The 13,197-nt window shown below is 37.2% G+C and overlaps 1 protein-coding gene across 2 annotated transcripts in view; it reads left to right on the top strand.

The window, feature by feature from the left end:
- Positions 1 to 6,614: 6,614 nt before the first annotated feature.
- Positions 6,615 to 13,197, top strand: part of SLC9A9 (solute carrier family 9 member A9) — a 178,552-nt gene continuing 171,969 nt past the window's right edge. For both annotated transcript variants that reach the window (XM_032119758.1, XM_032119757.1), the window contains exon 1: positions 6,615 to 6,952. In XM_032119758.1, coding sequence (XP_031975649.1) covers positions 6,778 to 6,952 — 175 coding nt within the window. In that variant the 5' untranslated portion in view covers positions 6,615 to 6,777. The remainder of the gene's footprint in view (positions 6,953 to 13,197) is intronic.

The following is a 13,197-nucleotide window of genomic DNA, read 5'->3' as shown; positions in this document are numbered from 1 at the left end:
ATGTTACTTATTTACAAGTTTTTAAACAGTGTTGAAATGAAAAAAGGAACAGCTGCTGTTTGGATACTGATAGGGATGAAAACAGCATTGTTAATTATAGGTCTGTTTCTGTAAAATATGCTTTTGGGCTCTGAGGTAGGAAGATAGCAGGGTTATCTGCATATAAGAAAGGCCAGCATATGTAAACATTAAGTCCCTGCAAAAAAGAATTTAGTGATATTGCAGAATCTATAAAATAACAACTTCAAACTAGCTGATTCCTACTGATCTAATGGAAATAAGAATTTGGGTACAATATTTTATTTAACTAGGAATTATCCAAAATGTTCATGTACACAAACTAAAAATAATTCATTGGATCAGCATGCTTCCTCTGAAAATAAAGTCACAAAAGTAATTATGTATTCCAAATGGGATCCAATCCAGTACACTGAGGCACTACAATGCTTTGTCTAAATAAACCAAAACCTATGTTTAACCTGAAAAATTGAGACCTAGGAGTGCTGAAGTCAGATTTCCATTTCATGTGTAATGAGAGCCCTCTAGTGGGATGTGCTTTCAGGTTCGACTCATTGAAAAGAGTAGCCATGTCATGCAAGGCAGTTAAATCAGGTATTTGTTCCCACGTTCCTTACTAGCATTTTGTTACAAATTATATTACATTGTACTGGGTTGTATCTGAAACAGAAGTCACCAAATGACACACTGATGAACTATGAAACTGAGTAAAACAAAAAGCACTGTACCAAAATACTTTTTCACGCAGCTTTTGGGGTATGGGGTTGATTTTTTTTTCTTTTTTTTTTTTCTTTTTTTTTGGAGTTTGGTGGGGGTTTTATGGTTTTTTGGGAGGTTTTTTTAAGCCTTAAATGGCAATGACAGTCAGGATGTTTGCTGCTGTGGTGTGGAAATCCTGAATTCAGCTGTATTTCTGTAGTTGATGTTTACCTAACACAACTGAATCAGTGATGTGATATCACCATCACTATGGAAGCATGGGGTATTAATACTAACAGCCCAGGAGAGATTGGTCTCAATGAGGGCTACTTCAAGCCATGAAGAACTCCCGACATGCAGAAAGTCAAGCAAACATGGCAGAAGGTTGGTGTGGATGAAGAAAGAACACCTGGCTGAGCTCAAATGGGAAAAGAAGGCAGAGAAATGGAAGCAGAAACAGGTAACACAGGAGGAATACAGAGACACTTTCTGATCAAACAGAGAAACAGGGTTGTAACTCAGTAAGGATATAAGGAAAAGGGCAGCAAAGTGGCTCCTGCAAGTGTAGACCCAGGCTGAGTGGGGCAGAGAAACTAGTGACAAGGACATGGAAAAGCCAAAGGAATTCAATGACCTTTTTGCATCAGTTTTTAGTATACACTTTCCAGCCTGCAGCATAGTCTGTGAGACTGATGCATTGCCTGCTTTTATAGGAAACTAAACTTAAACCAGTGGATATGCACAAGTCCATGGTTCTAAGAGCTGAACATGAGTCAGTTCCCCAAAGTAGTCTACCACCAGGAAATTGTAACTTAGAAAAATTTAACTTAAAATGGTAAAGATTAAAATTATCTAGATTGTTTTTCAGTTTATTAAAATATAAAAGAAAAATACCACAGGGCAGGAGTTCAAGCTGAAAATTAACATTAAACCCACAGAAGTAAACTTGAAAATACCTCCTGATATTCAATTGTGTGGATTAATTTAAACTGCATGAACAGGTAATATCAGTTTCCCACAATTTTCGTAGGAATTCATCTTAGTTCTGAACCTATTGGCTAAAACTGTCTAAACTGGAGCAGATTAACTCTCCTATAACAACTCTTAGAACCAAACTGGAACAGATTAACTCTCCTGTAACAACTCTTAGAACCAAAGTGCTTTCTGCCTTTCAGAGCTTTCATTTCTTCAGGCATGCTGGCATTTCTGTCTTCGCAGTGAGAAAAGCACACGTGAGCATTTCAACTCTGTCTAAACTGAATTTGGTCTCCGAAGGAAGATTCCAGCAAGATGATTACATCTGCTTGTTACATCACAGGGTGCATGAAATTCATTCATGCTCAAAAGGGAGAAAAGACTTTCCTGTGTTAATACAATGCCTGGAGACAGTGACATATAAGCAGAAGTATCACAAGTCTTGGGAGATTAAAAGTCCAGTTCCACTCAATTCAATGTATATTCATCATAATTAGTACAGTATTTCAATAAGTCAGTAAAACAGGCTCTCAACCACGGAGGGAAAAAAACCAAAACAGACTTCACCTTCTGGATAGAAAGCTGTATTCCAGTAAGCAGAAATTATTTTTAAAGCTACTTTTCAGCTAAGTGTAATAGCTGTAACATAAAAGATACATAGAATTATGTGGATTTATTTCTGTCTCTGGAGGCTCTGTGACCCCTGTAGATTGAATATGAGCAATATCAAATAAACAATAGTAAAACCAGAGTCTGACCTCAGAAAAAAAGACAACAAGATCCGTAGCAACCAACAAATAAACTGATTTCATAGCAAGACTCTTCTAAGCAGTAGAAGAGATTTTAAAATGCACAGAGGCCTGGCAGTTATAAATGACACTTAGCCCACCACTGTGGGCTTAGTGGCCTTAAGTGGCCTTAGCCCACAGTATTTCCTGGGCAGTTGTGTATGAGAACAGGAGCTAGCAAGGGAGATCTTCTTGGTTGGAATGGATTAGAGAAGGATAATCACTTGTGATCCCACTAATCCTGTTCCAGTCTGTCTGGGGATTTTAGTCAAGCGAGCTGTGACAGAACATTTGTTATCTGTGTACTCACAATATGGTTGATTTCTCAGTTTCAGAGTTGGTTTTGCTTGGTCTTTTAATAACACATACAGATGCACTTGTTTTCAATGTTTGCTTTTACTCTTGTCTGTACTTGTCCTATGCTTGCAGGATTGCCAGTGGTGCTAAAGCATTGTATCTTTGCTTGGAATTCCCACTAACTATATTAATTACAATTTTTACATTATGCTCCTTTTCTGACTTTACATCTTCCAAGGTGAGAATCCCTCTACTGATTTACAAGACTCCTCTTGCTTTCTGTTCCATCTTGATAGTTTCTATAAGAGCAGACTTCTACATCTGCCGAGCAAAGGGAGGAAAGGATTATTGTTCTGTGAAACCCATAGAGTTGATAAGGTGAACATAGAAAATAAGTAAGACTACTACCTCTTGTTCATTAAAATTACATGCCAGAGGAGATAAAGAAAATAATATTTGTAGTAAGAACACAGTATTATGAGAATTACTTAACATACTCTCTTCCACAGAAACTTTCACTTGTTTTGTCTGTGTCCTTGGCCCTGTTAGGTAATATTCAAAATATCTTTCCCATGAAAACTTTCTTCATTCACCTGGTTGCCTGTTCTTAAATCCAAAATGTAACTTTCTATTTTATCAAATTCCCTTCATTCTTAATTTATCATCTGTTATAAATATTGGAAATATGATGCAGCTGTTGCAACGGTTTTCCTATTTAACCTGGAAAACTGCCAAAACCTGGAGAGAAGTTATTTATTTTTAGGAAGGGAAATTACTGAAGGACCTGAATACTGCTGAAAATGGTGGAAAGACCTAAGCACAAAAAAAATCTGATTACCTAGCCCCATTGCCAATAGTTTTTCAAGTCAGATCTTATTACAAACCCAGATAAGGTTTGCCAAGGCCATACTGTTTTTCTGTATATTTTTCATAGATAGCTCTACTTTCTCAGTAGAGCTGCTCCTCATCTACTCAGACTCATCCTTGTTTACAAAACTGTGTATAGCAAAAATTTGCTAAAGAAGCACTGGAGAGGTGATTTGGCTTAATTTAGCTCAAGAGGTATCTGGCTCTGTGAATAAAATCACATGGCATACAGAGAACAATAATAGTGCCCCACCAATCAGCACAAAGTGTAACAAAATTAGCTGGATTGAAACAGTTCATACCAGCTCTTCTATTACTTACAGGTTTCCCATTAGCTCTTCTCCATGTACAACCCTGAACATTTGAGGCATCCCTCTGAGTAGACTATAGGTGCCAAACGTCATCAGATTATTAAAAGCAAAAAGCACTCTTAAGGTCCTGCACCACTTAATTCCAGTATATTTCCCCCAACAATGCATGTATAAAATTCTTAGTTACAAACATGTTGCAACAGTTATCCTGCCTTAGTCATCATACCTTTTGCATATTTCAGATAGTGTATAGTAATAATTAATACAATGGTTGAGAAGGCAAAGAAAAACAACAGTTTTTAGACATCATTTCTGTATTCCTCAGAAGCTGTAACTATGATGAGTGGCTGTCTGGAAAGCTGGTTTGAAACTACCTTACATCTCAGAGAGGAAAGCAACACCTGAAACCCCAATCCTGTAACATGGCAAGTGCTATATAGAACCAGACCTCCCCAAAATTATATAAGGAGCTTTGGCAGAATTTAAGCCCCAACTCCAACACCTGCAAGCCTGATACTAAACCTGAAACTCTGTTTTCATTTAAGCTCTGGCCTGGTGCAAATTGCTGTCACATGTGATTGCTTCACAAACATGTATCAGATCATCTTCTGAGATAGGGCAGAATCATAACCCTATTTTGCAAAAGGGAAAAGACAGCTTTGGAAATTAACACTTACGTGTTTCAAATATTTCAAACCACCCTGCTCTAGCAGTAAGACTAAGGAATTCCTTGTTGTTTGGTGAAAAATACGAGTTCAGGTAAATTCAAATATAAACATGAGCCTGGCTCCCAAATCTGAAGTGAATAGTCTAATCACTGATATTATCAGGATTAAATTACCTTTTTTCACTGTTTTGTGCTTCTTCTCCATTGATTTCATTATAAGTGCCCGCAAATTACCTATTTGACAGGGTGGAAAAGAACTGGCTCTCATAATAAACAAATCTTTGGGTTTTATTGAAAAAGAAACTGAATGTGATTCTTTTCAATTGATTTTTTTGCTTGCTTTTGATACTTCTACATTGGAGATGGATGATCAGACTCACAAAATTGAGGTCACTGTCATTTCTAAATTGTGAATATGAAAACCAAATCAAGCCTTCATTTTTATTTTTTCTCCTCTATGAAAGTTATAAGCCTTGGCTATGTGACTAACATTTTTTAAACAGTTGCATCAGTTGTATAATGAAACTGCTACACCTAATTCCCTTACATTATTTTTTAATTCTAAATGCAGCATTGAATAATTCTCAAGAAATACAGGTTAGCATCATTACCCTCACTTAAAATTGAGTCACATGGTTCATTAATTTGGGAGGTATTATCTGGTTTCTGCCAACTTTGCATCTCACAGAGACTCCTTTGAAAATTAGTTCAGAAATACAGTTTTGACTTAAACAATCCTGACGGTGTTGGCAAATTATCAGGTAAAACTACAAAAAGAAAGAGAAAATGAGGGAAACACAAAGGAGAGAAAATAGTGGAACAGTGTAGAGAACAAAGTTAAACCACTTATAGAGGTTGAAAAAAAAAATCTGGTAAGCAAAGAAAAGCATTAATTAAAAAGAACTAGAAGGAAAATAATTTTCTTACAAAGTGAAAGTAAAAAGAAGAAACCTGTAAAAGGGATGAAATTAGCTTATACAGAGGATGCAATTGATTGATTATCAAGAAAAAAATATTTTAAAACATGGTAGATTGATTGAAGTAACAGGACGTCCTCAGGAACATTCCTCAGGAACATGAGCTACAGCCCCAGAATTACTGAGACAGCTGGGTATTCCTGGGTTATTCACCTTTGACACTTACCTGACTTGGAATGGATTCTGTAATGATTAGTTTCCTCCCAAATGTATTTTTAAAAAAATGGGATTTTAACATCAAATAATGAGAAGATTATCTTTTTATAATGAGAAGCAGAATTGCTGTTTTTTCTGATAAAGATTAAAGTTTGTTTGAAATTCTCTGTATGTACGTGCATTGCAGCCTTGAGCTCAGACAGAAAAGCATGCAGGAGTATTTGCTCTACATAGAGTATTTGTTTTTCTGGCTTAACTGAATAAGGAATTGAGTAAAAACCTGTGAACAGCAGAAATGATGAAAAGTATATTCCACTGCATTTTATTCAGTTCACTGGGGGGGGGGTTAAGCACTTCTAGTTCTAGATAATTGGACCCTTGCTTTTACAGATATCAGTCTTCTGGCAGGATCAATACAAGTGCCTAAGTCTTGAAATCCTTATTCATTGATTTCTTTTTATTCTTCCGTCTTTGCACCATAGTAAAGCACCACCTTTATTCTATGTTGTTTACATTTAAATATGGGAAAGTGGGAAAGAGGAAAGGTTCTTAAACTTCCAAAATGTAGTAAAGGTTGCTATGCCATTTTTTTAACATAATTTTTTTCCATCTTAAACTGTGAAGACAAAATATGACTTTTATGATTCAGATTGTGCTGTTAAATTACAGGAAAAAAACATTATGAACACACACTGATTTTTAAAACAGAATTTCAGAAACTGGGAGTCTGAGCCTTGGAGGCAATTTGTGCTTCCACAGCCAGAGCAAGCGCAGTCCAGCAACACAATCGTAACAATAAAAATGAGACAAGGCAGCTTTAAGAGAGAAACAGGAAGCTGTAACTAGAATCCAGCTGAATTCTGAGCTGGGGCACTTTACCATGAGGCTGCAAATGAAACAGATGTGTTTGCTGTGAATGTCTGTAGTGTCTGGACTTTTTGTACCAAAGGTGACAACACTTTCCATCCTGTGAATTTTTTTTCTTCTTTTATTTTTCACGTACTTTCTATAAAGGGAATGAAATGGAGAAGTTGAAGAAATATGTATCAGTGAAAGATGAAGATCACTTTTATCATCAGGGAGCTGTGGAGCTGCTAATCTTTAACTTTCTACTCATTCTTACAATACTAACAATTTGGTTGTTTAAAAACCATCGATTCCGCTTTCTGCATGAAACTGGAGGAGCTATGCTTTATGGTGAGTATAAATTCAAGTGCCAGCATAACATCAGACTAGTTGTATATTTATGATCAGGCACTTGAGATCAAGTGCTGAAAAAGCTCAGAAAACGTGCTGAATTAAATGTCAACAGCTCCATTAGTGTACGGTAAAATAATGATGTAACAGCATCTCTCCTGAAGTAGCTAGAGGCTGCCTTGAAGGGGGAGCAACTGTCATGAGCTGGTTATCCTCAGGATGTGCATGTTCTGCACCTCTGTGGTCAGACAGCAGAGAGTTGGGGAGTTTACTGTTTACAAAAGAATGAAATCCTTTCAGTGACAGAGATTATTTCATTTGCTTGGGTTTTTGTAACATTCAAACCTGTTAGTCTGAGGAGCCTAGTAGATACAGACCTGTTGTCTAATAAAGTTTAAATGATATTGAGAGCTTTCTTTTGGCTTTGCTCTGTGCCTTTGAAAAACACACTGAAGAATGCATCTCAAGTTTGCTCTCAATGCTGTCATTGTAGGGTAACTTCAGTTTGCCTGTCTAGTTCTAATCTTCTCTGAAGGTTTGCCAGGTTGCATTTTGCTTTCATGCGTAACTTTCCGCATTGTCCCCTAAGCACTCTCTAGCTTAATGGTACGCACTTACACATGTAATGATTTCTCTTGTCAGTCTCTTACTGCTGTTTCACTCTGAGAGACTCTACTGCCATTTCTACTGCCATAAAATACATACAGGAGGGTAAAATATCAAAATGGAAGACAGAAATCAGCAACTCAGTCATTACCTGAGTGCCAGCCTGTTCTGACATGTTCTGTGCACACCACATCCTCTAGCAGCATAATACCCAAAATTGATTTTGTTAAGATTGCATATTCTGAAGAATATTTGTTTATCAAGGCACACCACATGCAAACAACTACATATGGAGGTTCATCTACAAGCCTGCAATGGCAAAGGCAACTGACACCTACGTTTTGAGGTAAAAGTTTCATTTTCTATGTCAAGCATTGTAAGGTGATCTCTGTTCCACTAGAAGACTGAAGCAGATACCAGTCTTCTTTGTATCCCCTACAAACTATTTTTTTTGATAAACTAACTGTATGAAATGTCAAGAACAGGCTAATTCCTCTTCTTGGCTCATTGTCTTCACAAGAAACTTGAAACTTCAAAGGAAAGCAAGCAAAAAAGAAACTCTTGTATTAATCCAGTCATTGAGCCCCTATCACCTGGGTCTGCAGGATCTCTTACTTCTCGCCTGCCTTGCCTGTGTTTTAAAGTTCTGAAAAAATATTTATTCAATAATCTACCCTTTTTCTGACCTTTAAATCTGTTACACATGGAAAACACATCAACTGAATCAGTTGAGACTGAGATACACATCACATGATACTTAAATGCAACAGTTTTCACTGTCAGACATCACCTGAATTGTTTTTTAACAATTTTATGGGGTGCAAGTTATGTAATACTGAGAACACATTTGCTTGTTGCATTTCTGTTAACATTTCTCAAAAGGAAAATCATGAGACATTGTGCAATATATTATGATCAACTTGTAAATTGTTTTTCTAAATACATGGGTGCCTCTACTGCAATAGCTTCCTTTTCACTAATTGTGCTGTTTGCCAAGTGCTGCTGAGGACCTTTTCTGAAGATTTAGACAAAAGTCTGTCAAAACAGAAATAAAATATGGGAGAATACAATAAAACAAAACCAAATAAGTATGGAATTTGCTTTTATCTGCCATTTGATTCTGTTTTGCTGCCTGCTCAGAACACACTCTGCACATCATGAGGATAACCTGCTCATATTCTTTTGATTGGTTAAGAGATTAGTGCTCCAGCAGGACAGGGCTTTTGAATTATTAAAACATTCCTCATGACTGTAAATAAACTATCTGTTTAGTCTTGCATTATTTATGGTAACCTTCGAACAGAGAAAAAAGCTTATCTGTAGAATCCAAAAAGCTAATGATGCCCTTCTTATCCTTCAAATTTTTGGATATGGGTGTAGTTTTCTTTAACATTGTGGAATGTCAATATTGAAAAGAAAGTGAAATTTCAGAGGTCATAAGAGAGGTGCCAGCTCAACAGGCAGCAACTTTGGGAGAAAATCTTCATGGCACCAAGCACTGACAGTGAGACAAGTCCTACCCTCACTTAATTTTACCTTCCTTCCCTATCCAAACAAACAATTCTGATTTCTACATTTTCTGTACAAAAAGAGGTCTCCATCCTACAGTTTGCTTTGCTCCAGCCCATTAAGCTCTTTATTAGATATGTGGATAGCAATACAATGAACTGATAATTTGGCTTCAAGTGACAGAATATGGGCACCTTTTGCAGAGTGTGTCCCACAGGATGACAAGTGGGTCCATATTCCTCAACTGTGACCTTAGGGGAGTAGCAGTGGAGAGGATAGGAAGGCAAAGTGTGAGTAACACCAGGGCAAAAAAAAACAAACACAGAAAGACAAAAACAGGAAGAAGTTTTACAGTTACTGCAAAGTGCTGAACAGCCACAAACTGAACACAGCCTGATAGAGAGTTCTATTTAAAGTACAGAACAAATGGAAGGGTGAGTTGGCTTTTTTTTTTTTTTTTTTTTTTTTTTTGCATAGGCTCTGTAAGAAAATTCAGTTCTAGGCTGAATAGTTCCAGCTAGGAAAAAAAACCACAACCATACTGTCCATTTAGAAATTTGAACAACTGAGGTGTATTTTTTTTTTTAATCAAAGTGTGGTTCAACATTAAGTATAGCTAAATTTAATTCAAAAATCTTTCTACAAAGTAAAAAAACTAGAAGCATTTCAAATAATGCAGAATTAATTCACAAGAATTAATTCAACAGGAATTCAACATTTCACAAAATATATATATATATACACACATACACTGGGAGGCATTTAGCTTGAAAGTATTTAAAGACTCAAAATATTTTGTTTGTTTTGAGACCAAACTGAAAAATCACTCACAAAGAAAGAGGAAAAATACAGACTTACTGGTTTATTCATTTATTCCCTGGTTTTCCTGGGTCTCAGAGAGCAAGTTTCTCTGCATGTTGTAGTTTGATAAACAGACCACAAAGAGTAAACTCAACTTAATTCCTGATTTCTGTATACCAGGGAGGCAGATGGATATGAGAGAGTTTGCTAGACAAGAGCACACTCAGGAACAGTGTGGGAGATGATCTACACCAGCACTGATGAAAACAAAGCTACTTCTCTGGTATCAGAGTAGGTGACCCATCTTGTAGCACCAGGCCCCAGGATGTGGCCTCTTAGTGCTGGAGAAGACACAATGAGCCAATAAAACACCAAAGTGCCTGTAGGCACCTCATGCAGAGCCAGATATCTTTAGAAACCTCAGCTATAAACCATTAGGCACCAAAATCCCCATATAAGATGTAAGTCATGGCTCTTCACATTAGTGCAGCAGTAGTCCAGAGCTACACAGTGACAAACTGAGTTCAAGTATCCACGTTACTCATCCTCCCCAGAAGTCAGGTATCAGGCTCACATAGAGGTACCACCTCTCAGCTCTGAGTAAGAGGCTAAAACATTCTTGCAAGTAGGCAGCTAGAATTGAACTTCAACAACACAAAAACCCAAACCAGCAGCAAGCCAATCTGTGCCTTTTATATGGGAGGTTAATTACCAAATTTAATTGAAATTTTCTCAGCTTGAGTAATTGTCACCCCTAGGCAGGGGGTGGTACCCCCTAGGTGGAGGTGGGGCTGACTGCAGATGTACCAGCCTTCAGTTATGCTCCATGGGATTAGTGGATCAGACTGGAGGGAAAACAAAAAAAGGCTGAATGACAGAAGAGCCATTGTGGTGCTCACATAAAATGGCTTTGGGTTGCAGTGGTTAGAGGTGTTTCCCCAGGTTTTGAGGGGACAAGTTTTGACAGGTGTGCAGAGGGAAAGCTGACTCACAGTAGCCCTCTGCAGCCCCTTCTGAGGATCCCATTAGTGTGTTTGGAACTGAGGCACAATCAGTTCTGGATTCAGCTTTGGGGGAGGTGTCTAATGATTAATCACTATGATTCTTTTACTTTCTAAATCCAGTATGCCTCTTGTGTGAAATAATTGTAGTTGCCTTCTAATGGTGTGTTCTGAGTATCCCTGTTTCTCACAGGCAGAAATGGATGTAACAGGTCCCAGAAAGAGGAATCCCTGGACCTTAATAAAACAGAATATTTTATAGTCTTCCTGATTGCAGCATTCACAATGAAAAAAGGTTGTCAGGACTCAGAAGACAGTATGGGAAAATCACAATTAAGTCAGAAACTGACATTTTGTAGTGGTGAGGTGAAGAGAGGAACATCATTTTTGAGGCAAACGAAGAAATTTGAAAGAAAATCTTAAATATTTGGGAAAATCAAGTAATGACTAAAACTGCATCCCTGAGTGTCCTTACTAAGGAAAGCATTTAACCGGTGACTATATGAAATCCTGGGGAAACAACAGTCCTGTTTAGCTCAGGAATTTGGCACGGTGACTTAAAAAATCCCTTCCAATGGTCAAATCTATGATTAAGGATTTTATCCTGCTTCCACTGAAGAAGCTGGAAAACCTGCACTGCCTTCAGTTGAAACATGACTGAGCTGTAGTTAGAGTGAGATTTTGCTTCAAGATCCGACTTCAAAGGACAGTTGAGACTTTTTAAAGAAATCTGTAACATTAGTGACACCCTTTTCTGTTTCAATGCTGCATTTAAATAAATGTGCTTAAAACACTTTTTGATAATCTTGCACAGGCCTTGGTGAATGTCTGCAAAATATTTCTGTTACCTGAGCAGATTACCTGGTAATAGAAGTGCATCAGAGACTGTAGTTTAAAACATTGAGTCATACGGACAAAAATGGCAAAGGAAAACCTGTAAGTTTTGTGCTCCAGAGAATGAAAAACATCGAGTCTTGTTCAAGCATCAAATTAAGTTGAATTTTTAATGTATTTGAAATTGAATTTAAAAATTTAATATGTGGTTCTTCTAGTGGAAATCTAATAAAAATAAGATGAAAACCCTGACAGTTTTAACTAATTAATGGTTTCCTGGTTTCTGACTCGTGATTTTGGACATCTGGGCTGACCACTGTGGAAGTCATATTTCATTGTAACACGTGCAGTGCTTGCTTCCCTTTACATATAAATGCTTTCCCCTAACATTTTGAGGAACTCTGTCTTTTACTACAGCCAGATTTATTATCTGATTTATTGCATGAATGCTGTGTAACTTAAGAAAGTGGTCTTGGGATTTCTACACCTTATTGAAATTCTCTATCATTTAAAGAAAGCAACCATACTAAACAATAGATTCTAAACAAGCGCAAAAGCGTGCACACACTAAACAGGCAATACAGCTGTTACTCAGCATCACTGCAAGAAGCTACAAACTTGACTTACAGGTGCACTAGGAATCTGCAGTTCTGAGAGTCTCTCTTAGGAGAAGATGTGACAATAACACAGACTCTCAAGGTCCTTGTGATCACTTGTATCACCATCTGATTATGGGATCAAACTGAAAATGTAACATCATGTTTTGCAGATGCTTCTCTGATATTTCCTGTAATTTAATTTCTTTCTTATCTTTCACTAGTAAGTGTGTCTATCTAGATGCTTAGGTCTCTTCCATCAATATTTAATCTGAGTATTCTTAGCATTTTATGAATATGTTAGTAATTAGTAACTGTAAAATTGTTCATCCTATACACTGGACTTAAAGCATATAGGATGCATAAAAGAAGTATGGAAATTAAATTTTAAACCAAATCAAAGTCTCTGAAGGTGGAAATAATCTCAGTAATGTTATCTAGCTAAATATTACTCACCTCTCCTAAAGTAAACATGCAGCCTCCCACTAGAGCCAACAGAAAGAGCTATACCATCCCGAGGATGGCTGCAGAAGTACATTTTCCTTCCTGTTAAGTGTAAAGAGAGACGAAATATCTGTCTTAGGTAAGAGTCCTAAATTGTAGATAGTCGTATTATTCCTTCCCTTCTTCCTGATTTATTTTTCTATGTTTATGCAGTCTCAAAAATGCAGTCTTCTACAGAAAGCAGAATGTGCCTGAGGATGTGTCAGAGTTTTGTCCCCACAAATGAAGTGTGTAAAATCTCCAACAGCACAGCTGATGTTTATAGGCTCAGCACAGCACATGAGTTGTGCAGGCATCTCCCTGCTCAAAATAACTACTGAAAACGAAATGGATGAGAAAACTCAGTTAATTATTATGCCAGAAACTGGATCGCAAAAACAGGAGTATGACTGTG

This window comes from Corvus moneduloides, chromosome 10 (genome assembly GCF_009650955.1).
Source record: "Corvus moneduloides isolate bCorMon1 chromosome 10, bCorMon1.pri, whole genome shotgun sequence".
Lineage (NCBI taxonomy): Eukaryota > Metazoa > Chordata > Aves > Passeriformes > Corvidae > Corvus > Corvus moneduloides.
This window is presented reverse-complemented; position numbering and strand designations above follow the sequence as displayed.